At 50.2% G+C, this 23547-nt stretch overlaps 1 protein-coding gene across 1 annotated transcript; it reads right to left on the reverse strand.

Moving 5' to 3' along the window:
* Positions 1 to 2543: 2543 nt before the first annotated feature.
* Positions 2544 to 22985, reverse strand: mxra5a (matrix-remodelling associated 5a). Its single transcript, XM_062528557.1, has 10 exons — positions 22789 to 22985; positions 21816 to 21945; positions 17458 to 17848; positions 14434 to 14684; positions 12624 to 14184; positions 12013 to 12491; positions 10511 to 10701; positions 8286 to 8560; positions 6177 to 7101; positions 2544 to 5287 (listed from the first exon to the last, which is right to left on the reverse strand). Exons 1-10 carry the CDS (start codon positions 22983 to 22985, stop codon positions 3163 to 3165), a joined length of 6525 nt encoding a protein of 2174 aa, XP_062384541.1. The 3' UTR covers positions 2544 to 3162.
* Positions 22986 to 23547: the final 562 nt, after the last annotated feature.

Raw genomic sequence — 23547 nt, forward strand, 5'->3', positions numbered from 1 at the left:
TACAGTTGTAAGACAGCACAGCCTTATAAAACGCTACAATAAAATGTTTTGAGTGTCTTGACAAGAGCTCTAAAACTAAATGTATTATTATTAAACTGCCACAGCAAAAATAAAGTGCCATTTCCATCTCATAAATTACTACACTTCTCTTTATTAAAATGTCAAACAGCCTGAAACATAAAAAAGTCAAAATAGACAAATAATTTAGGAACACAACGCGGCATATAAAAGAGTTCCTTTGGTACTGTGTGGACATGCTGGCCGTGCTTGCGCTGGCGGTAAACAGGAGTTTCGGTCAGTGTTGCCAGATTGGGCGGGTGCCCGCCCAAATTGGGCTTCTTTTGACTTTGTGGGGCGGGGGGAAAATAAGCTTCAGGGCAGGCAAATAACATTTTTAGTTAAATGGTTCTCTATGACAAAATCTTTGTTGGGGCGTTTTGTTTGCTGAAGAGGGCGGGTTTTTTGAACGTGATTGTGCGGAAATCGCTCAACCCAATCTGGCAACACTGGTTTTGGTGTAATGAACTCAGGGCTGAGAGGTGTGTAATAAAGCGATGTGTTACTTTGGTTCACGGTAGCTGCATTGGGAATACGGCCGAACCCCAAGACCAGACAGGCATGTGCTGAGGTGCATTCAAATTCATTAAAATTCGCAAACATAGGCGAACGTTGGAAAACAATTGTCTGTTAGCCTTGAGTTTTCAGCGAACATTTGCCAACAATCGCAAGCAGCCTGAGGAGGTACAGTACTGTAGGCTAGTTCTCCGCGAACACACAGTGGAACTGGACGTAAATTTGATGAAGGAAACAATGCAATAACCATTAGAATGGAATGTTAACACCAAATCGTTCAAATTTTAAAGGAACCGAATGTAGGATTTTGGCCAAAATTGGTACTGTAATCACTCTCAAAATACTGTAGAGCGGTACACACCGCAGCTGTGGTAACTAGAGCAGAGCTGAGATATTGAAACACTACTGACTTTGTGATTAGAAGACGGGTGGAGGGTGGTGCATCAGGCCAAAACACAACATGTAAACATCAATCAGTTGAGGGCTGCAACTTCACTTATTTAAATGACAATATCCTGCCCGGACTACTGTTGTCAGTGACGTAAGAATTTGAAATGAGCATGATTTCTTAATGTCTAGTGACATATCAGGGCCATTTTATGATTAATTGAAATACATTTCTTACACACGGTTCCTTTAACTGTTCAAAGAAAACAAGCTCACCACAAACGTTCGCCACTGTTTGCCAAATTTGAATAGACCTCTGGACCACCTGCAGGACAGGTAGACACGGACAGGAGAGACAGGTTCGAGAGAATCAATGAGCTCAGTGGACACTGAGGGCTTCCGGTCCACTACATCCCTGACATTGTCCACACTTGATATCAATAACAAACACAAACGCATTCATCTGATTGGAGAAGCACTTTTGCATATAACAAATGCATTCATCTGATTGGAGAAGCACCTTTGCATATAACAAATGCGTTCATCTGATTGGAGAAGCACCTTTGCATATAACAAATGCATTCATCTGATTGGAGAAGCACCTTTGAAAAAGCATTCATCTGATTGGACGAGCACATCTGCATATAACAAATGCATTTCATCTGACTGGACAAGCACCTATACATACATATCAAATGTATTTCAATAAAAATGTATTTGCCAAACAAACAAAACAACAACAAAAAAATACACACATATATTCTCATTTACACACATGAAGCAAAATTGACATAAGCTGTCATTGTCAATGACAAAGAAAGGATGCCTAAACGTATCCAGTGGTTAGATTATTTACATACATCCTGCACTACAGAGGTGGAAAGTTACAGAATAGTTTCTCATCGATCTCCGATTTGAATGGTGACCATTTTCTCAGGATCTGGTTCCGTGGTGAGTAATTTTGTCTCGTAGAGAGTGGAATATCCCTAAGCTGCACACATAGGATAAACGTCTCATTCACACAGCCAACCGGATTTGAGCGAGCGACTCTCTTGTAGCATTCAATGTTATCTGTCTACACTGAATCTGTTAAATACTGTATGCCCTTCAATTGCGTCATATTTCTCCTTCAAAATAGCGTCTGACAAAGGTTCTGTCAAAACGCCGCGATGCATTGTGCTGCACTGCACTACTGGGCATCCATTACGGTGCAATCAGACGCTTGCGTCCGCCAACGTATGCCTCATTTTGTCACATTTCCATAAACGCGAACTGATTGGTTTGTCAGTGTTTGAAAATTTGCATACACGGAATTTCATTGGCTGGCGCTTGCGCGATCCGTCAAAAGTTGAACATTTTTCAACTTTTTAGCGGAGGCAACGTATCTCAGGCAACGCATCGGACCCACAATTCAGTGCGGCATGAAATGAAGTCCAGCCAATGTAAAGTGAATGGGAAAACAACGGACGAACGTTGGCCGACGCAAGCGTGTGACTGCGCCGTTAGAGTCAGGACATTCCAATTGAAAACAAGCACTAACAGCCGTCTCGCCACTGACACCTGACAAGCCTACTCTGCTCTGCTCTGCTCTGCTCTGCTCTGCTCTGCTCTGCTCTGCTCTTCTCGACCGGGCTGCTGCTCTGGCTGTTGGCTAGAGGCGGGTTTTGCTCTTGAAATCGGATCAAGGGGCCCAGGAACGCAGGGAGCACTCTCTGGGGCCTGCTCGTCTAGCAAATGTGCGTAGGTGTGGAGAATCCACAGAACTCTTTGGAGCATGAAATTTTCTAGACAATAATCCACGGATATGCCTATACAAATGAAAATGGCTTGACTTGACTTGACTATAATCTTTGGAGGATTAGATATTTTTTGGGCAGTGTGCAGTTTTTTGGGTGTGTGCAGTTATGTTTCTGATGTGCCAGTGTCCTTACAACGCCGGCAAGTATTCTTAAAAAAAAAAACCAAGCAAGCACTTTTAAAACACAAGCAAGTATCCATGGATCACAAGCAAGTACTTTTAGATCATGTGCAGGAATCTTTAGAGAGTAAACAGGAAAGAATCCTTAGAACAATCAGAAGATGTTTTTTAGAACACAAACAAACAGGTGCCCTTTGAGTCTAATGATGAGTACAGTTCTAGAGCACGTGGAGGTGGATTCTAGAATTCTTTGAGTCTACCCCAACGACCTTGGAGAGTTTAGTCTATAGCACGCGCAGGTAGGTGCCCTTAGAGTCGACCCCGATAACGCTGCGTGCCGTGCAGCGGTAGAAGCCAGAGTCGCTGGGGGAGGGGTTCTGGATGATGAGCGCCCCCTGGGGGTGGAGGTACTTATTGCCGAAGAGGCGCGGCTGAGGGCTGACCACCAGGCGCGTGCGGTCGGGCGTTTCCCAGGCGATCTCGGGCCGCGGGAGGCCGGTGGCGCCGCAGTTGAGCTGCACGGCGACGCCCCGCCGGGCCTGCGTGGTGAGCGCGGGGCCGCTGGTGATGCGCGGCGCGTACGTGATGACGATGACGGGCACGGTGAGGCTGGCGCTGCCGTACTCGTTCGCCACGTGGCACACGTACGAGCCGCGGTCGTGCGCCGACGCCTGCGTGATGGACAGCGTCCCGTTGGGCAGGACGTTGTAGCGGCCGGCGCGCTGGCTCTGGGTCAGAACCACGCCGGTGGGCAGTTTCCAGCTCAGCCGCACGGGAGCAGCGCCCTCTCTGGCCTGGCAGTGCAACTGCAGGTTGGCGCCGATGAGGATGCTGATAGGGGCGGTGTAGCGGCTGCTGATCTCCGGGGGGCGCTCTGGAACCAACGCCACGCTCCGCTCCACCAATGACCCCGTGACCCCACTGCGGCCCATGCACCGGTACACCCCGCTCTCCGACAGCGTCGGGTTGCTGATGAGCAGAGCGCCGTCTGGCCGGTGGTAGAACCGGGAGAACCGGGCTCCGCTGGCCAGCGGGGAACCGTTGGGCAGAACCCAGGTGAGGGGAACCAGGGGGGAACCCGCCAGGGAGCAGTTGAGCAGAATGGGGGCGCCGATGGTGAGCGGGCGGGTGTCGGTTTTGGGGATCTGCAGGGAGGTTGAAGGGGGGGCTGGTCTGTGCACGGGGGTTAAAGGGGGGGCTGGTCTATGCATGGGGGTTAAAGGGGGGGCTGGTCTGTGCAGGGGGGGTGAAGGCAGTGCAGGTCTCTGATGGGGGGGTGAAGGCAGAGCAGGTCTGTGCAGGGGGGGTGAAGGCAGGAGAGGAGGTCTCTGTTGAGGTGGAGGGGGAGGTGGAGGCCTCTCCTCGGGGTCCTGCACCTCGAGCAGCACCTGCATACGCGCCTCTCCGCCCTCGTTCTGCGCCACGCACGTCAGCTGTGCCGCGTCGCCGCGCTTCAGCCCGCGGATCTCCAGCGTTCCGTTGCGGTGCACCGTCATCCTGCTGCCGTAGTACGGCGCCGGCAGGATCACGTTGTTGGGGAGAACCCACATGATGCGCGGAACCGGCATCCCCGTCGCTACGCAGTCCAGAAGCTTCCGCTGGTCCGTCACGCCCCGCTCCCGTGCGCTGTTGGCCACGCCCCTCTGCCCGTTGATCGTCGGCGGCGACACCAGAATCTCCAGTCGGGTCACCTGGCGGGCCTGCCCGGCACTGTTCCGAGCCAGACAGGTGTAGTTCCCCCCGTCCAGACGCTGCACCTTCTGGATGACCAGGGTTCCGTCTGAGTGGATGCGGTACTTGTCGGAAGAGGTGGGGATGGTGCGACTGGCGGGGGAGAACCACAAGACTGTGGGCGTGGGTTCTCCCTTCGCCTCACAGCGCAGCGAGGCTGATTCGCCGTAGAGAACGCGCACGGGCAACTGCGTCTGGTTTCGGATGACCGGCGCGTCCGACACCACCTTGACTCTGACCTTCATCTCGTCCTTGCCCACCTGGTTGTCGGCGTAGCAGGTGTAGTCACCCTCCTCCCTCATGCCCACGTCGTTAAAGAACAGCGTTCCGTTGTCAAACACCACGTAGCGGCGTGAACGGCTGGGTCCGCTCGCGCTGGGGTTAAAGGTCATGATGCTGTTGATCATAGTTCCGTCCGGCAGCGCCCACTGGATCTTTGGGTTGGGCAGACCCAACGCCACGCAGTCCACCCGCAGGTCGGAGCCGTACGTCACCTCCTGACTGAGCGACGACTTCTGCATGATCTTGGCTGGCTTGGTAACCACGGCTACGCGCAGCAGGACGTAGTCGTCGCCCATCTTGTTCCGAGCCACGCACAGGTAGTCGCCCTCGTCCTTCTCCGTCATCGGTTGGAGAACCAAGGTGCCGTTGGGGAAGACGTTCAATCGAGGGTCATAGCTGGAAACAGGAGAACAGGTATATCATTAAACATGAGTTGTAACAGAGAGGGTTAAAGCGGAGCGAGAGGTGCAAACCTTTGACCATTTCCGCGTTCTGTTTTCTTAAAGGGGAGGGGGGAGAAATCCCCCTTTAAGCAGACTTAGAAAGTGACGTTACATTTGAACTGAACTGCTTGCCAATCGAGATCGAGATCATAGTGAGATCGAGATCCCACTATGATGTCTTTGCGACACGCCTGTTCGAATTTTGCTTCCATAGAGATGCATTGTGTTGCTCTATCTTGTTAGTAATGAAGGATCTTTGGTTGTAACAATTTAGTCATGATGCTGCTAGCTAGACTTGTGCAGGCTTGTGGTTGAGCCAGAATGAGCTAATCAAGTAGCCTTTGTGCTATCTCTAGTTAGTCTAATAGCTAACTGAGAAGGCTAGCCTTTGTGTTGCCTATAGGGAGCTAGCATGTGCGGGTTAGCTGTATAGGGCTAGCATCTGTGAGTTATGGAGGGCTAGCGTGTGTTATCAAGTTAGCTGTATTGGGCAGGCACGAGCCATCACGTCTGAGTTATGTGTAAGAAGCTAGCATATGTGGCTAGAGACATAGGATGTGAGAGTTAGCTGTAATGAGCTGGCATGTGAGAGTTACCTACAGTATAGGAACCTAACATGTGTAAGTTACTTGTATAGAGCTAGGATGTTAGAATTAGCTGTATTGGGCTGGCATGTGAGGGTTATCAGGAGAGAGCTATCACGTCTGAGTTATCTGTAAGAAGCTAGCAAGTGTGGTGACAGAGCTAGCATACGTAAGTTACCTGCTAGTCTGTGTAGGTTATCTGTTTGTGTCAGTAGATCCTGAGAGTGTCTGGGTGTGAAGGTAACCTGTACAACTCACCTGTACTGGGCATCAACTAGTTTCTTTGAGGGGGTCCTCCAGATGATCCTGGGTTCTGGTTTGCCGGCAGCTATGCAGTCTAGTCGCAGCTGGGCGCCGTAGCCCACCTGTGTGTTCTGGGGTGAGGAGGAAATGATGCGTGCACGGAGCGATGCGGTTGCCGGGACGACGGCCAAGCTGATGGCCCTCCAGGCCGCACCGATAGTGTTCGTGGCGGCACACTCGTAGCGCCCGCTGTCGGCAAGGCCCAGGGACCGCACGAAGAGCGTTCCGTTCGGGAACACAAACAGGTTCCGTCCCGTCACGAACTGGGAGGGGCGGAGTTGCGTGTTGTCGGGGGTGGTCCAACGGACGGCGGGGGACGGGGAGCCCTGAGCGGAGCAGTGCAGGTAGGCGGTGCTTCCCTCGGGCAGCGAGACGTTGTCATGGCGCCCCTGCAGGATGGTGGGCGGCAGTGCGGAGACCTGCAGCCGCACGGTGACGGAGTCGGCGCCCGCCGCGTTGCTGGCGATGCACTTGTAGATGCCGCGGTCCGCGTAGACAGACTGTGTGATGCGCAGCGTGCCGTTAGGGAACAGCGCCACCCGCTGGACACTGCTGCCCGTGCTCGCTAGCGCCCCCGTGTGGACCATACCCCGGTCCGGCAGAACCCAGGTGACCCGTGGGGTCGGGTGGCCCTTGGCCTGGCACTCCAGGTCCACGGAGTCGCCCATGTGCACAGAGGCCTCCCGGTACTTAGGGTTCACGATCCGGGGGTGCTCCGACAGAACCACGAGCGAGACCACGGCCCGGTCCTCCCCGTACTGGTTCTGAACGCTGCACATGTACTGGCCCCGGTCCGACGGCAGCGTTTTCCGGATGATGAAGGTTCCGTTGGAGTGGACCTCAAAGCGCTGGATCCGAGTGTTCTGGGCCACACTGGCGCCTGTGGGAGATCAGAGATGACATCATACCGCATATTAGAACTCACAGGACTTTGCAGATGCCACAGGAAAAAAACAGGACTCACAGAGGGTATGCTCACTGGACCTCAAATTTATCACAGGTTATTTCTATAACTCACAGACTTACAAAGCCATTACATATAAAGACAGGGTGTTTTCAATTAATGAACAATATTACTGAACTATATGCCAAAAAATATCACTCTCATCATTGACTGTTTACATGGACATTAAGTATCCTGGTTGTCACCGGTTTTTTTTTCCCATGTTTTTTTCCCCTCCTGATTTTGTGTTTGCACATGTGAACGTCATATCCCAATTTCATAAGCTTTGATAAGCCGTTATCCAGATTTGAAGATATCTGATTATGCTAGCTGGAATAGTTGACAGTTGATCGTTGATAGTTGATAGCTGACAGTTGTTGACAAATATTCTAGAGCGTTATGTGCAAGACAGATGACTGATTAGAAGCAAAGATTCAGCATTCTCTAAAATCATTAGTGAGAACACTGTAATCAGTAACTGGGATATTAGTATTCATAATGACTGTGTTTACATGCACTTTCGTATCCCGGTTATGATCGATTCAGAATTCTGGATAAGCCCCTATCCTGGTTATGAGTATCCCGGCTATGCTACGTGGAGTACTCCAAAGGAAACCGGAATACTGTACCATATACACCTTATCTTGGTCTCTCAGGTAAATGTGTGATAGCATTAGAAACAGGGATAAGGAGTGCTAATAGAACTTTATTGTTGGTAACCGGAATACTATTATTCAGCATGTATACAGGGATATTAATAACTGGGTTTCTCCGTGTTCATGTAACTACAATATCGCGAATATGACCAAAATTGGGATAAGCCTCATAACCGGCACGGGTTACTAAAGTGTATGTAAACGCAGCCATTGTATACAGGGATATTAATAACCAGGTTTCTCTGTGTCTATGTAAACAACATCATGGATATGATCAAAATCAGGGATAAACCTGATGCCCAGGACACTAATGTGCAAGTAAATGGTCACTGTTTCCATATTGCTTCCATACAGCAATCTTTAACATCCCCCATTCCCCTGCATAAGCACTCCTCTTAACACCACCCCATTAAACTCTGTAAGCTGTGAGTCATGCTCTGATGATGAACTGTAAGCGCACAGCACCTGTGGAGACTTTGGTCCAGGACAGGAAGGGCCTCGGCTCTCCGCTGGACACACAGGGCAGATGGGCGTCGGCCTCCGCTGCCACCGTCACCGTGGATACGCTAGCGGAGGATATCCGGGGCCTCCCGCGGGCGGTGGTGGGCACAGCTGGGCTCGGCTGGGCAGCACCTGGGCTCTGGGGCCGGGCAGCAGTGCCACCTGAGGGGGGTATCTTGGGCGCGGGCACGAGGCGGGTAGGGGGGGCGCGGGTGATGGGAGGGGCAGGTGTGGTGCCCCTGGCAGGAGAGCTGTCGGGTCTCAGAACAGAACCAGAGGGGACAGATGGTCTCTCTGGACTAGACATTCTGTCTCCTGTCCGATCTGGACTAGGAACTCTATGGATACCAGGTTGTTCTGGACTAGGCAATTTGTCTCTATGGATACCAGTCTGATCTGGACTAGGTTCTCTCTCATTAGTCTGCCCTGGGTGTGGATGGTACTCTGTTTGTGTGTAGGTCTGTTCGGGGCTAGAACCTCTGCCTCTGTTAATGTATGTTTGTCCATGGTTAGTTTGTCCTGGGTTAGAGCTATGTACTGTGTGCATGTGAGTCTGCCCTGGCCTAGTTTGTCCTGGGTTAGTTTGTCCTGTGTGTGTGTGAGTTTGTCCTGGGTTAGTGTCTCCTGTGTGAGTTTGTCCTGGGTTAATGTGTCCTGTTTGAGTTTGTCCTGGGTTAGGGCTGTGTACTGTGTGTGTGTGAGTTTGTCCTAGATTAGTTTGTCCTGGGTTAGGGCTTTGGACTGTGTGTGTGTGAGTTTGTCCTTGGTTAGTGTGTCCTGTGTGTGTTTGTCCTTGGTTAGTGTGTCCTGTGTGTGTTTGTCCTGGGTTAGGGTTGTGTACTGTGTGTGTGTGAGTTTGTCCTGGGTTAGGGCTGTGGACTGTGTGTGTGTGAGTTTGTCCTGTGTGAGTTTGTCCTGGGTTAGGGCTGAGTACTGTGTGTGTGTGAGTTTGTCCTAGATTAGTTTGTCCTGGGTTAGGGCTTTGGAGTATGTGTGTGTGAGTTTGTCCTGGGTTAGGGCTGTGTACTGTGTGAGTTTGTCCTGTGTGAGTTTGTCCTGGGTTAGTGTGTCCTGTGTGAGTTTGTCCTGGGTTAGTGTGTCCTGTGTGAGTTTGTCCTGGGTTAGGGCTATGTGCTCTGGGCAGGTCTGGGGGAGGGGCCTTTTCTCTGAGAGGGTCCTGTATCTGATTGAGACCGTCCGTGGTGCCACCTCTTGTTCTTGTGTAGGACGTGTCTGGGTATACGGGCACATGTGGCCTTGCTCTGGGCGTAGCAGCAGCAGTAGTGGTGGTGGTAGTGGAGTGGTTGGGGTTGGGGTTGAATGACCCAGAGGGTTGAGTGGTTGGAAGGGTTTTAGCCATGCTAACTCTCCATGGAGGTGAAGCTCTCTCCTTGTCTGTGTCAGGATTTGGTTGCTTGGCAACAACTGAGGTTCTTCCAGAGAGGGTCTCTCCATCTGGAGATGTTTTGGGTTGGGTCTGGATGGTTCCGGTTCCCCCGGCAATTGTGGGCTTCTCCATGGTAACCCGATGCTCTTGGTCAATCTTGTTAATATTAGTCTGGCCCCGACCTCTACTGGGGTTCTGATCTGCTCTATCTCTGTCTGTGTCAGATGTCTGTGTGTGTGTGTGAGATGTGTGTGTATGTGTGTGGGATGTGCCTGTGTGAGTGGTCTCTCTGTGTGTATGAGATGTCTGTGGGTGTGTGTGAGATGGTCGTGTGTGTGTATGGGAGGTGTTGGAGGACTTATCAGAGGATGTCCCGTCTCCTGACTCCTCTGTGGTGGTCTCTCTGTGTGTCTCTTCCTGCGGATTCTCAGCAGGTGAATGGACGCCTGTGACCACCTCCTGACGACTTGACTCAGACGAGGGACTGGACTCGGGAGACAGCGGGGAAAGACGCCCCGTAGAGGCATCAGAGGTATCCTGTGAGGCTCGGGAGGCTGTGGTGGAAACATGTGGCGTTCTCCCCTCCTCTTCTTGTGCAGGCTGGGATGCTGGGGACTGTGTGGTTGGATTTCTCCCCTCCTTGTCAGGCTTTGAGGCTGAGGACTTTGCTCCCTTGCCTCTCCCCTCCCTGTCAGGCTTTGAGGCTGGGGACTGTGACGGCTTGACTCTCCGTGATGCCGGGTCTTTCCCAGCGCTGGATAAAGAGTCAGTGTTGTGCCTGTGACTCACTCTGCCTGATGACGGCGTCTGGCCCTCGGGGAGTGGAACAGCCGAGTCGGGGCTGGCCACTGCGCTCTTGGCCCGTCCCGATGTTTCTATTCTGGGTTTGGACGCCACCGTGGGTCCTGCCAGCCGAGAGGAAGAGGAGGAGGAGGAAGAGGAGGAGGAAGCAGGGGTGATGGGCTGTGCATGGCTCCTGACGAGCTCAGGGGCCTGGGAGACGTTTGGCCTGTTACGGACACGTCCAGGTCTCCTGCGTCGGCCCCCCCCACCCCGACGTCGGGAACCCCTTCCCTGGGGAGAGGAGGAGGAGGAGGAGGAAGGATCTGGGTCGGAACTGGGGGTAATGGAACCCAGAGTAGAGCTAGACAGGAAGTCATTGCTAGGGGTGGGGGTGGTGCGAGGGGTGGGGGTAGTGCGAGGGGTAGCTGGATATGTTACGAGGTGCGTGTATGGCTTCACCGCCAAGCTGCTGGTTGTAGGAGGAGTCCTGGGCAGCTGCAGGGGTGTCGTCTCCCTGTCCAAGTGATGCTCTCCTTGCCCTTGCGGAGGACGTCTCTCTCCCAGATCGTGCTCACTGCCCTCTACCTGAGGCGGCATGTGGGGTGCTTCCTGTTCTTCCTTATCCTGAACACTGGACTTCCTGTGGTGTCCTGTTTCCCTGTCTCTGCCTCTCTGCCTGCCCTGAGTTCTGTGTCTTCCCCTTCCTCTCGAGGTGTGTCTCTGGCCAGTTTGAGTGGACTCTCTTTCCTCCGCCTCACTATTGAGTCTGTGGCCAGTTTGAGTGGACTCTCTGTCCTCAAGCTCAGTATTGACTCTTTGGCCAGTTTGAGTGCGCCGTCTTTCCTCGATCTCAGTATCAATTCTTTGGCCAGTTTGAATAGTATGTGTTTGATCATTTTCAGTGTTGAACCTTTGGCCATTTCTGCTTGTGTGTTTTTGGCTGTCTTGAGTATGTTTCTGGTCAGTTTCAGTGCTGAGTCTTTGATCAGTTTGAGTTTTGTGTCTTTGGCTGCCTTGGCCAGTTTGACTGGTATGTTTTTGATCACCTTCAGTGTCGACTCTTTGGCCAGGTTGACTGGTATGTTTTTGGCCATTTTCAGTGCTGAGTCTTTGGTCAGTTTGAGTTGTGTGTCTTTGTTCTTCCTGGCCAGTGTGAGTGGTATGTCCTAGCTGACCCTCAGCAGTTTGTCCGGTTGCTGTTGTGTGTTTTTCATCACCTTCAGTGCCGAGTCTTTGTCCAGACTGTGCGGTAGTGTGTCTGTGTCCATCTTGGGTTTTGACTCTGTCTTTTCCCTGAGCAGTTTGTCTGTTTCTCCCCTGAGTTGTCTGCCTTTGTCTTGTCTGAGGTGTGTGTGTGTCCTTGGCCCTTGCTGTGTGTCGGTCTCGGTCTCGGTCTCTGGCCTGAGTTGTGAGTGTGTGTGTGTGTGTGCGTCTGTCCTGAGGAGTGTGTTTCCGCCTGCCCTGAGTCACATGTGTGCGTCTACCCTTCGTAGTAGTAGAAGTGGCAGTGGGTGGGGTAACCGTGGTAACATCAGCCTCGAAACTATCCCCCTCTACGCTGAGCAGATCCTCTGCAGCATCGGTTGGAGGGGTGTTCATGTCGAGAGGACTGTCTGTGCCCTCTGTGAAGAGGTCTGTGTCGGGCTCTGAGATCTGGTAGATGACGTGTTTCTGTTCCTCCTCGTACAGGGACCGAATGTCCAGAGGAGGCTCCGTCGTAGAGTCCGAGATCTCTTCTTCTGGGTCGTCTAAGTCCAGAGGGGGTTCTGTGGTAAAGTTTGGGTTTTCTTCTTCTGGGTCGTCTAAGTCCAGAGGGGGTTCCGTGGTAAATTCTGGGTTCTCTTCTTCTGGGTCGTCTAAGTCCAGAGGGGGCTCTGTTGTTTGTTCTGTAGTCTGGACCTCTGTGTAGAGGGTGCTGAGGCCCATTGGGCTTTCTGTGACGGGTTCTGGAGTGGTAGTTTCTTCAAACTGGTCCTCCTCTGGGTAGTCCAGTGGGCTGTCTGTCGTAGGGGGCTCTGGCTGGGGTGTGGTGTCTGTGTCCTCCTCCTCTTCCTCTTCCTCCTCCTCCTCCTCCTCCTCCTCTTCCTCCTCATCTGGGAGCTCTGTGGTAAACTCTGGTTCTTGTGTCATACTAGTGGTCGCTTCGTCAGTGAGTGCTGGTTCTGTGGTGGTCCGAGACGGACTCGGCGTGGTGCCCCTGGTTCTGTCCCGAACCTTGGCCAGAATGTTGGCCCACCGCTCGGGGTCGATCTGATTGTTCGACAGACCCACCCGTCGGCGTGGCTGCAGCGATGGTTCTACCGAGCCTCTCTCGGCGCCGTGGTTACCGGGCCTGATGGGCTTCCTCTGCATGCCAGGGCGTCTCCAGGAGTTCCGTGACGGGTGTCCCCCCCCGCCGCCGCCGCCCCGTCCTCCTCCCTGCATCATCCGTCTCCGCGGAAACGAGGCCTCCCCGCCGCGCTTCTCCGACTGCTCCACCACCTCCTCCTGGATCCCCTCTTCTCCAGACGCCCCCTCCACCTCCTCCTCCTCCTCCTCCTGCTCTTCCTCCCGCTTCTCAGTCCGCGCCTGGGGGGGCTTCGGCCTCACGCGCGTAGACACCCCCTTGGCCCCCTGCGGCCGGACCGGGGGCCTCTGCAGCGGTCGCCCCTGGCGACGCGAGAGCGTGAGCTTGGTGGCGAGCGTGTCCACGCCGTGAGCGCTGAGTGCCACGCACTTGTAGTAGCCGTTGTCCGAGATCTGGCCGTGCGGGAGGACCAAGGAGCCGTTGGCCGCGAGGATGGCACGTGCGGCGGCGTTGGAGTGCGGACTCAAAACATGGCCGTCCGGCAGGATCCAGTGGCGCTCGGCGTCCGGCGATCCCGACGCCTCACAGGGCAGCGACACGCGCTCGGTGGCGAACCCGGACACGGGCGCGGTCACCCCCTCTCCTCCGGGCGGAGGGCTGGACGACTCCTCCACCACCAGGCGGAACGGCAGCACGCTGAAGTCCCCGGCGACGTGCGCCACGCAGTAGTACAGCCCGGCGTCCCCGTGCTCCGTCGCCCGGAGCGACAGCTGACCCGAATCCGCCACCGACAGCCGGCCGTCGGAACCGCGGTGCGGAGCCGAAACCCGCGACCCGTCTGGCAGAACCCACTCCAGGGTCGCCGCGTCGCCAGAGCTCGTCACGCTGCAGTCCAGCGCCACCGACTGGCCCACCACGGTAGTGACTGCGGTTCTGGTGCGGTTGTGGTTCTGAATGAGAACCCAGGCTCGGTTCTGGTCTCGGGCCTCCTTCGGTTCTAAGTGCTGCGTGGTCCTAGCGCTGAGCAGCAGCCGCACCAGCTTCCCTGTGGACTGGCGCCGGTTCAGTTGCAGGTCCATCTCGGGCTGCATGACCCAGCTGGGCCGGGCCTGCACGCTGGCCCGCACGCCCGTGAAGTAGAGCGCGTCGCGCTCCGGGTCCTGCCGGTACCGGTAGCTGAGGTTCGGTTCCTTCTCCAGCATCACCTCGCGCTGCAGGTGTGCCGGAACATCGCTGTAGTACGCGATCAGGCGCCACAAGCGTTCGTAGTTCCCGCGGTCCATCGGGCACTCCAGGTCCACGGAGAACGACACGTTGGCGGAGATGGAAGTGCTGCCGGCGCCGAGCTGGGCCCAGCTGACGCGGGTCGACCCGTCCATCTCCCGCACACTGCACTCCAGGTTCACCTTCAAGATGAGTCGAGACAGGTTTATTAATATAGCGCATTTCATACACAGAGGCCAATCAATGTGCTTTATATTTAGACAAAACCAAACAGTAATAGCAGATAAAAGCATAGATGGGCAAAAACTAAAAAAAGATCATAATAACACATAAAAAGAAAGCATAAATCAAGGTAAAATCATTTAAAAATAAAGAATAATTAACAAAGAAAACATAAAAGACTCCAGGTGGACTAATTAAAAGACAGATACCTTGTTGCCGTGCTCGTCGGTTAGGCCCAGGGAGATGTTGCCTAGCGCTGGGCGGAACTCCTCGGGCGGCGTGACCTCGCTGTCGGTGTCCTCGGGCACGGAGGTCCGCTGGGCGGAGCTAATCACCGGCGCCGAACACGTGAGGTCATCAAGCTGCTGCAGCTCCTTCTGGCGAAGGGAGGCGGGGGAGGAGCAGAGGGGGCACAGCTGCCCCCCCTCGTACGCCCGGTCCTTCTTACACTTCAGCACACCTGCGCAGACAATACAGAGTTAGGGGTGGTAGCGTAGTGGCTAACCTCTTACACTTCAACACACCTGCGCAGAAAATACAGAGTTAGGGGCGGTGGTATTGCAGCAGCTAAAATCTTACACTTCAACATGCCTGCACAGAAAATACAGAGTTAGGGGCGGTAGTGTAGCGGCTAACCTCTTAGGCGGGGATCACATTAGCCAACGGCAAGCGGCAACGGCAAGCGGCAAGCGTAACGCAACGCTCAGACCATAACAATAATGCAAAACATTCCATCTCGTTTCTAAGTTACACTGCGATCAACGTTGTTACTACAGACGGTTGTCTTTGTTATGATGTTCCTAGACAAATCTGATTGGTCAAAATACCTGAACATTCTAAAATTGACATTGATGAGCCGAGCGTTGCGCTTCAAAGTTAAACCAAGTTCAACGCCCAGTTTGCTCAACGCTAGGGTTATGCCAGCGTTGGCACCGGTACACTGCCAAACCATGATGTACCGCTTGCCGCTGGCTAGTGTGATCCATGTCTTACACTTCTACATGCCTGCACAGAAAATACAGAGTTAGGTGTGGTAACATAGTAGCTAACCTCTTACACTTTGAAAAGATTTGAATCTGTTTTTGCACGCGATCTGAAGAAGGCCTAAATGTCATCATTATTAAAAACATGGACTTCTAACTCGGAGTGTGCGGCATCACTCTCTCTCACTAACCTCTACACTTCAACACTGGCACATCAGACACAGAGATACTCTTAAATGCCTTTATGCCATTATTTTTTTACTAGAATAGCCCTAACCCTTTTAAAACGTCTCCTTTTAAAGCATGCCTGGAGCAGAAGCCACGAGACACATGAATCCCAGAGGTTCTACTTTCTTTTTATATTTCACTTCCTGTTTGCCTCGTTCGTCTACATTTATATTACACTTCCTACTGTTTGTGTTTTCTTACATCCTGTTTACAACTCAGGAAAGGAACATGTGGAGCACAAGTGTTGCAGAGAGGGTTCTTAACTCTGTTCCGTTAAAATTAGCAAAGACTGGCAAATGCTCATAAATTTGCTAAAAAATGCAGAGGTTGTTTTCTAAGAAAAAGGAGATCAATCCAGGCACTCAAAGGAGAGTGAGAAAAAAGGAAGGATGAATTTAAAAAGCCATTAATAAGGCTTGTGAATGTTAAGCCCTGAAGAGGACCAGGTAACTGGTCGAAACATGTTTTAATGTAGCCATTGGAAAAAAGCTTTTCAAACTCATCCTTTTTTTCACCCTTCTTGGAGTACCTGGAATGATCTCTTTATTTATCTTGGAATGATTTCTCCACAGCAATGGATGGGTACAGAACCTACAGTAGCCTACTGTACTTATGCAAGAAGCCCCGAGTTGCCGTAAGTTCTACTGAATTTAGAACACCTAAGGGGCGTTGTTAGGCAGAACTTTTTTTTTTTTTTTTTTGCATTTCTAAAACAGTTACTACATATGTAACTTAAGATTTCATAAAATAAAGGCACAGCAACGAGAAATGTAACGATTTATTTATAAATAATGACTAAGCCACCAAGAAATATATATCCTCTAGCTGAATGGAGTAGTCTTGTAGTCTTTTGAGTAAAGCTTGAATGAAGGGCATTAGTTAAAAGACTACAATCTTTCAAGAATCTTTCCCAAATCTTGTCAGTGTAAGGTAGGCTTTAGAGAGCATATTAGAATACAGGAGCTAAGAGAAGATCCAGAGACGTTTTGAGGCCCACGTCTCTTCTTCAGGTGAGCCGTGGGGTTCAAAACATCACCGCCAATAATAATAAAAATAACAATAACTTAATTGGAAGCTCCTTGGTGTGTAGATTGTCTCTAATTTCCTGTATATTACTGAAACCACAGACAGTGATGCCAGTTAAACCACTAATAACACATATAATGACTCATGAATGAACAGAGCATTTTACCGCTGGCATGCATTTATTTATGCATTTTACAGAGCATGTTCTCTGATGTTAGCATAGACGGTGTGCAGCTTTGGCTTGTCAATAAATGCTACAAGCCTTTACAAGCCTGTTAACAAGCCTGTGATGAAGTAGCACACTTCAAAACTAAACACCTCTCATTACACATTATTGACACTAAAAGTGTCAGATGAAGCTTCACTTCATCTTTCTTTGCTCAGCTACTGCTCGGAGTTGTGCCAGTTAGAATCAACTGTTTTAGTGAATGGTTGCAGCAAATATGTAGCAGGACTTTCAGGAGCCGGCCATACACCTCTGACTGTTGATACCACCACTTGCAACTATTCTTGCTGATCCTAGACTTACCATCTGACTATAACTGACTCCTGACTGTTTAAAAACAGCACTCATTGATGCACTTCTTCTTATAGCACTCTACCTTTTTCAAAATGTTCCCTAGAATTGTTGTGAAAACTGCTTTAAAAAGCTTAAATGGCTTACTATGTTATAAGTCGCTTTGGCTAAAAAGCGTCAGCCAAATGTAAATGTAATGTGCAGTAATTTCCTGTGCATTAGCCACATTGTGCATAAGCCGCAGGACAGTGTTTTATGCAAGTTCAAAGTAACAAAACCATTTTAATACCATACCAACTCCCCGCTGTGTATTAACCTCATAGCTGAAGAAATTTCGCTAAATCAATGTATCAGCCGCGGCTAATAGCTAATAGAAATTACGGGTAATGATAGTAACGACACCACTGCAGCCAAAGATGTGAACATCACCTCGGACCAGAGACACCGCCGGCACCTCCGGCCTTTCTTTTCCCTCTCACCTGCCGCTCTCTGGTTCCACGCCCGGAACCAGCGCATGCCGCAGTCGCAGCTCCACGGGTTGCCGTGCAGCGTCAGCGTCTCCAGGAGGGGCGCCCCCCGCAGGAGCTCGGGGGGAATGCGGCGCAGGCTGTTGTCTGCCAGGTGGAGGTGGCGCAGGGTGGAGAAGGGGAAGTGGCCCAGCAGCGAGAAGGTGCAGAGGGCGTGAGGGTGGAGCTGCTGGAGCCGGTTGCCCTCCAGCTGGAGCAGGCGGAGCCCCGTCAGGCCCTGGAAGGCGTCCGGGTGCAGCGACTCCAGGCGGTTGTGGTCGAGGTGGAGGCGCGTCAGGCTCCAGAGGCCCCACAGCGTCCCGCGACCCACCTCGCGCAGCTTATTGTAGCTCAGCTTCAGCATCTGGGCATGAGAGAGAGAGAGGGAGAGAGAGAGGGAGAGAGAGAGAGAGAGAGAGAGAAGGAGAGAGAGAAAGAGAGATACAGACGAAGGGAAAGAGAAAATTAGAGAAAGAGAGTGAGAGATAGATGGAGAGAGACAGAGAGAGAATGAAAGAAAGATAGAGAGAACGAGAGAGAGAGTTAGAAAGTGTGTGTGTGTGTGTGTGTGTGTGTGTGTAAGTGTGTGTGTGTGTGTGTGTGTGTGTGTGTGTGTGTGTGTGTGTGTGTGTGTGTGTGTGTGAGTAAGGGTCGGGTGGTATTGTGGCAAGCTAGACTCTACAGCTCCTCCAGTGCCTCACAACACAGGTCACATAGTTATCGTAAGACCCCTAATTGTCGGCCGTTTCGTTCGAAAATTCTAAAACAACAATGTTTTTCAATACCTTAAAATAACATTTGCTAAATGAACCTCACATATTTCGCTAGCCATAGGGGTGTAGATTAGAACAATATCTGGCTTGGTTCTTCCCGGGGCTTTTATCGCCTGAAATATCCAATTTAGTTTACCATGCTCGGGGTTTGGCGCTGGCCGGGGGGGGTACATATTGTCGGCCTTTTCACATTTTACATCAAAGATTCTACAACAGAGCAAGATAGATCACAGACCGGAGAATACGATACGTTGAAGTGCGTTCTATGACTCCATAGGCGCCATTTTGATAAGCTCAGGTGTCGTCACAGAGGCTGGCTACCGTGGGAATTCTAAACATTACAGTTTTTTCCAATCGTTTACACACTAAAATTAAGATTAACAGACAGTTAACAATACTTAACACTTAAGAAGCAAAACGCCTGCACAGAGTAGTACAACAGTAAGCACAAATTCAGCTTCACACTTTTTGCGAAACATTACACACAGTGAATGTCAAAACGTAAAACACATTTTCACACCTTAGACACAGATAAAGATTGTTAGGTACTTCCTTCTCATTATAAAGCCCTTGCTTGCCAATGACCACACTAATGAACACATTGAATAATCACATCCACCAGGTGTGTAAGCACACATGTGCAAAATTGAAAACGCAGCACTCAGGTGTGTTATGCTCGATCCTCGAGGGGCGTTCCCACTGATCTATAACTAACACTGGATAGACTATCCCATTGTTTTCGCCCCATCATTCTTTATGTCGATCAGTGAGGATCGAGGCCAGAGGAGTGAGGGAGGACGTATAAAAGCCCAAATGAGAGGCACCCATAGCCTGTGATGTGGTGAACTCTTATGGCCTGATCCAGCTAGACAGAGAGATGATTAGAGTATTATGTATTGTTGTTACTTGTTTGTATTGTTGCTTTAGTTTTTCTTCAGTGACTGTAAGTGTACAGTACTTTTTGTTTGTGTACAGATTTTTATTTTTTCTACACTTTACAGTAGCAAGAACTATAATTGCCATTTTCTGTTGATTGACTTGTCACTGTAACTGAACATATGGTACAGTGGAAGAAAGAAATATTGCCTGCAGCATCAGTTTTGTGCATTGCTTGATGAGGGTTCATCAAAATATTTTTGTAATCTAAATTGTCCTAATGCTCTCAAACAATATGTCTGAATAAGATCCATATATTGGAAGAGGGTTTTTACAGATGTGTTTTGAATTTATTGTGTTGGTGTGTATAAGATAGCGACAGTGTGGAATCATTCAAAGAATGTGTTAGTGATATGAGAACAGTATAAGGTTTTATCAATGTGTTTATTGTTTTGACAGAAATATTTCATTTTGCTAACAATCTGTTATGTTCTGCTGATTGGGTGTTGTGTTTGGTTAATTGTGTGATGTGTTTAGACAAAAAGAGCCCCGTTTTCAAAATTGTGTGTAAACGATTGGAAAAAACTGTAACTGAACATCTTGCTCCGCTCTAGAATCTTTGCTGTAAATCAACGGTTAGCTCGTCGCTAATCAAAATTCCACCGGAGCTCCAAGCGGTTTTGTAAATGCAGCCTTACAACAGTGTTTTACAGCTCTTCAAGTCACAGTAAAATGTCATTTTTTGGTACATAGGTCATTGAGAGACACTTATGGTGTGGGTGCTTGCGTTTCTTTATGAATCCTCCGTCTTAGTTTGTATAGAAATTAATATTAAGTTGCACATACACGGAAGTGTCCGACAACCCGTGCCGTCCGACAATACGTGCCTCTCCGATATAGCTCAACTTCAGCATCTGGCCGTGGCAGGAGAGAGAAAGAGAGTGTGTGGGAGTGTGTGTGTGTGTGTGTGTGTGTGTGTGTGTGTGTGTGTGTGTGTGCTTCAGCATCTGGGCACGACGAGAGAGAGGCAGAGACTGTGTGTGGGTGTGTGTGTGTGTGTGTGTGTGTGTGTGTGTGTGTGTGTGTGTGTGCGTGTGTGCGTGTGTGTGTGTGTGTGTGAGGGTGGTACTCTGGCATGTCAGACTCTGGCGCCCCCACAATGCCCCCAAAGTGCCCTGCGACACAGCCCCCTCAGTTTGCTGTAGCTCAGCTCGTGTGTGTGTGTGTGTGTGTGTGTGTGTGCCACAGAACATCTGCAGACTTCCTGATTGACTGATCCCACAGCTGCTTCATCCATGCCTGTGTGTGAGTGTGTGTGTGTGTGTGTGTGTGCTTCTGTGTGTGTGTGTGGGTGGATGTGTAAGTATGTTACTCTGGCTTTTCATTCATGAATGTGTGGGTACTCTGGCTTTCTGCGATTAAAATTTTTCAACGTGGGAAGCCCTGTCTGGATGAGTGTGTGTGTGTGTGTGTGTGTGTGTGTGTGTGTGTGTGTGTGTGTGTGTGTGGATGAACATCTGTCCTTTCATCATCATTACTCCCCTGGGAAGAAACACATGTTCCGATGAAATGTGAGCTCCTGTTCCATCAGACCCTCCACTCAGGTATTAAAACACAGACCTGCTGCGGCTCGTACAAATCCAACGGCATTTTAAAGGCGCAGTCAGCGGTTGCGCAGGAAGTCTCGATTGTTTGTGTTTATGTTAAAGTTTATATTGAAATTCATTAGCAGATGCTTTTGTCCAAACAACGCACAATCTATTTTAACCAAGGACCAAGCAAAACACACCAGAGAGGTGGCTCAACCCTCCCTTTAAGGCCTTTTCACACCAAGAATGATAACTATAACGATAACGATAATGATAACTATAACTATAAACTATAACCATATCGATAAAAGCGTTCACACTGACCAACGATAAAAAAAAGTTTCTCCTCGTGTTAATAAATGTGACGTCTAAAAATGTGATGGGTTCTGATTGGCTGTTAGCTTTTTATCATTCTCTAAATCACTATGAAAGTGATCCCTAATGACACAGTATCGTTCTTCATGTCGTAATCGTTATAGTCTATGCGTGAACGTTGTCATTCATATTAAGAAGAGCGATATTTGGTTATAGTTATCGTTATAGCTATCGTTCTTGGTGTGAACGGTCCTTTGGAACTCTAAGAGGAACTCACAGAAAGGGCAGCTAGTGGTTGGGAGGAGGCAATTGCCAAATGTGACAAAAATGTCACTGGCATGAAATCGTGTACGATCGCTGACTGTACTTGTAACATCCTGTTTACCCAGAGTATTTCACAGCTCCATTGCACTCTTATGTTCCGCACTGTTTCACATTTGTTCATAATGTACGCAATATGGAAAGCAGCAATTATAATGGATGGCTCCTCTGGGATTGGAGATGTTCCTTGCTGTGGAATCTTGGAATGACCCGCCGGGAATGCTACAGTATGTGTAGTGATGTGAGATGTTGGAGTGCCGCTCTGGGAATGTTACCTGGAGTGAACTGAGATCTCGCAATGTCCCATTGGGAATGTTATGTGTAGTGATGTGAGATGTTGGAGTGTCCTGAAAGGAAGATTGCCTGCTGCTGTTGTGATGTCGAGTCTGGGAATGCCCCGTCAGGAAAGTTATGTGCAGTGCTATGCAATCTTGGAATGCCGCTCTGGGAATGTTACCTGGAGTGAACTGAGATCTCGGAACGCCCCGTCGGGAATGTTGTGGATGTCGTTCCCGTGCATCATGAGCAGGTCGAGCTTCCTGAGGCCGGCCAGAGAGGAGTCGGTGATCCGACTGATGGAGTTAAATCTGCGGAGAGAGGACAGCACTGACCATACTGACAGAACTGACCGCCAACTCATCATCAGCACTGACCACAGCCAGCTACACTCCAGCGACAGGGTTCTGAGGGTGCTATATGGAACCATACAGACTTTACAGAACCCTTAGAGGTTCCTTTGATGAACTCTGTCCACTAAGATCTAATAGTTTGAAGAGAAATTACACAACCATACCTGATTTAGGTTTGGCTACCATACTTTGAGGTTGTTCTGTTTTTAGACCTGGACACACAAAAACGGTGCAATACAGAACCAAAACTGGTTCTATTACATGCTTCGTATAGCACCCCTAAATGGCTCTTTAACCCATTTTGAAGGTTTCATCAGAGGAAACCAAAGGAACTAAGGGTTCTTTAAAGCCTGCACGGTGTATTGTAGTCTTCACAAGTTTATGACAAGTGACAAGCTCAGACCTCTCTCTCTCTCTCTCTCTCTCTCTCTCTCTCTCTCTCTCTCTCTCTCTCTGTCTCTCTTTATCTCTCTCTCTCTCTCTCTCTGTCACACACACACACACACACACACACGCACACACACACACACACACACACAGACACACTCACACACACACATACACACACACACACACACACACACACACACACACACACACACACACACACACACACACACACACACACACACACACACACACACACACACACACACACACACACACAACACACACACACACACACACACACACACACACACACAGACAGACAGACAATGACTATATCTGTAGAACATATAGACATGGTCTTACACACACACACACACACACACACACACACACACACACACACCGACTTACCCGAGGTTCATGCGCTCCACCTGCTTTGGGATACCGGCGGGAACGGCCATCAGGGAGCGGAACGTGCAGTGCACCTCTCCCGGTTGCTGGCACGAGCACGGTCGCGGGCAAGCCTCCCCGGGCCTCGAGAGCACCAGGGACAGCTGCGCGAGCAGCAGCAGTAGCGACAGCTGCACGCGATCACCGGGAAAGTCCATTCTCGTTCTCATCCTCCTCCACCGAACTTGCATGCACTCAAAACAAACTCTCTGCGGCGACACACATAGAGAGAGGTTCACGCGATTACCGTCCAGCCCATTCGAAAACAAATCCGTTTATCTGCAGCTTTCTTCCGTCATCATTACGTTAGAAAAACTCATGCTAATCTTATACACACACACTGCCTATGTGTCTATGTGCAGTTGAGGGCAGCTACTCTTCAATGTCGTTTCTCTCTTCCCTCTTCTTCTATTCTAGTTTTATTATTTATTTCTATGTTTTATTGGCTTGAAGGTTTTACAGCAAAGATTAACCGGAGTCAAATTCCTTGTTTGTTTACGCAAACCTGGCCAATAAAGCTGATTCTGATTCTGATTGTGATTGTGATTGTGATTCCAGTGCAACACACTCCCCGACTACAGGAACAGCACATATTAGAAACAGCAGCGGGTTCATCAAAAGGAAATCAGATACAGTAAGCGACCTAACTGGGCCGGGTTAGGCTACAGCATGCTCAAATTAGTCATCAAGTTGAATCACGATGAAAGCTTCAGGCTCAGC

The sequence above is a fragment of the Sardina pilchardus genome, chromosome 23, assembly GCF_963854185.1.
Source record: "Sardina pilchardus chromosome 23, fSarPil1.1, whole genome shotgun sequence".
Taxonomy (NCBI): Eukaryota; Metazoa; Chordata; class Actinopteri; order Clupeiformes; family Clupeidae; genus Sardina; species Sardina pilchardus.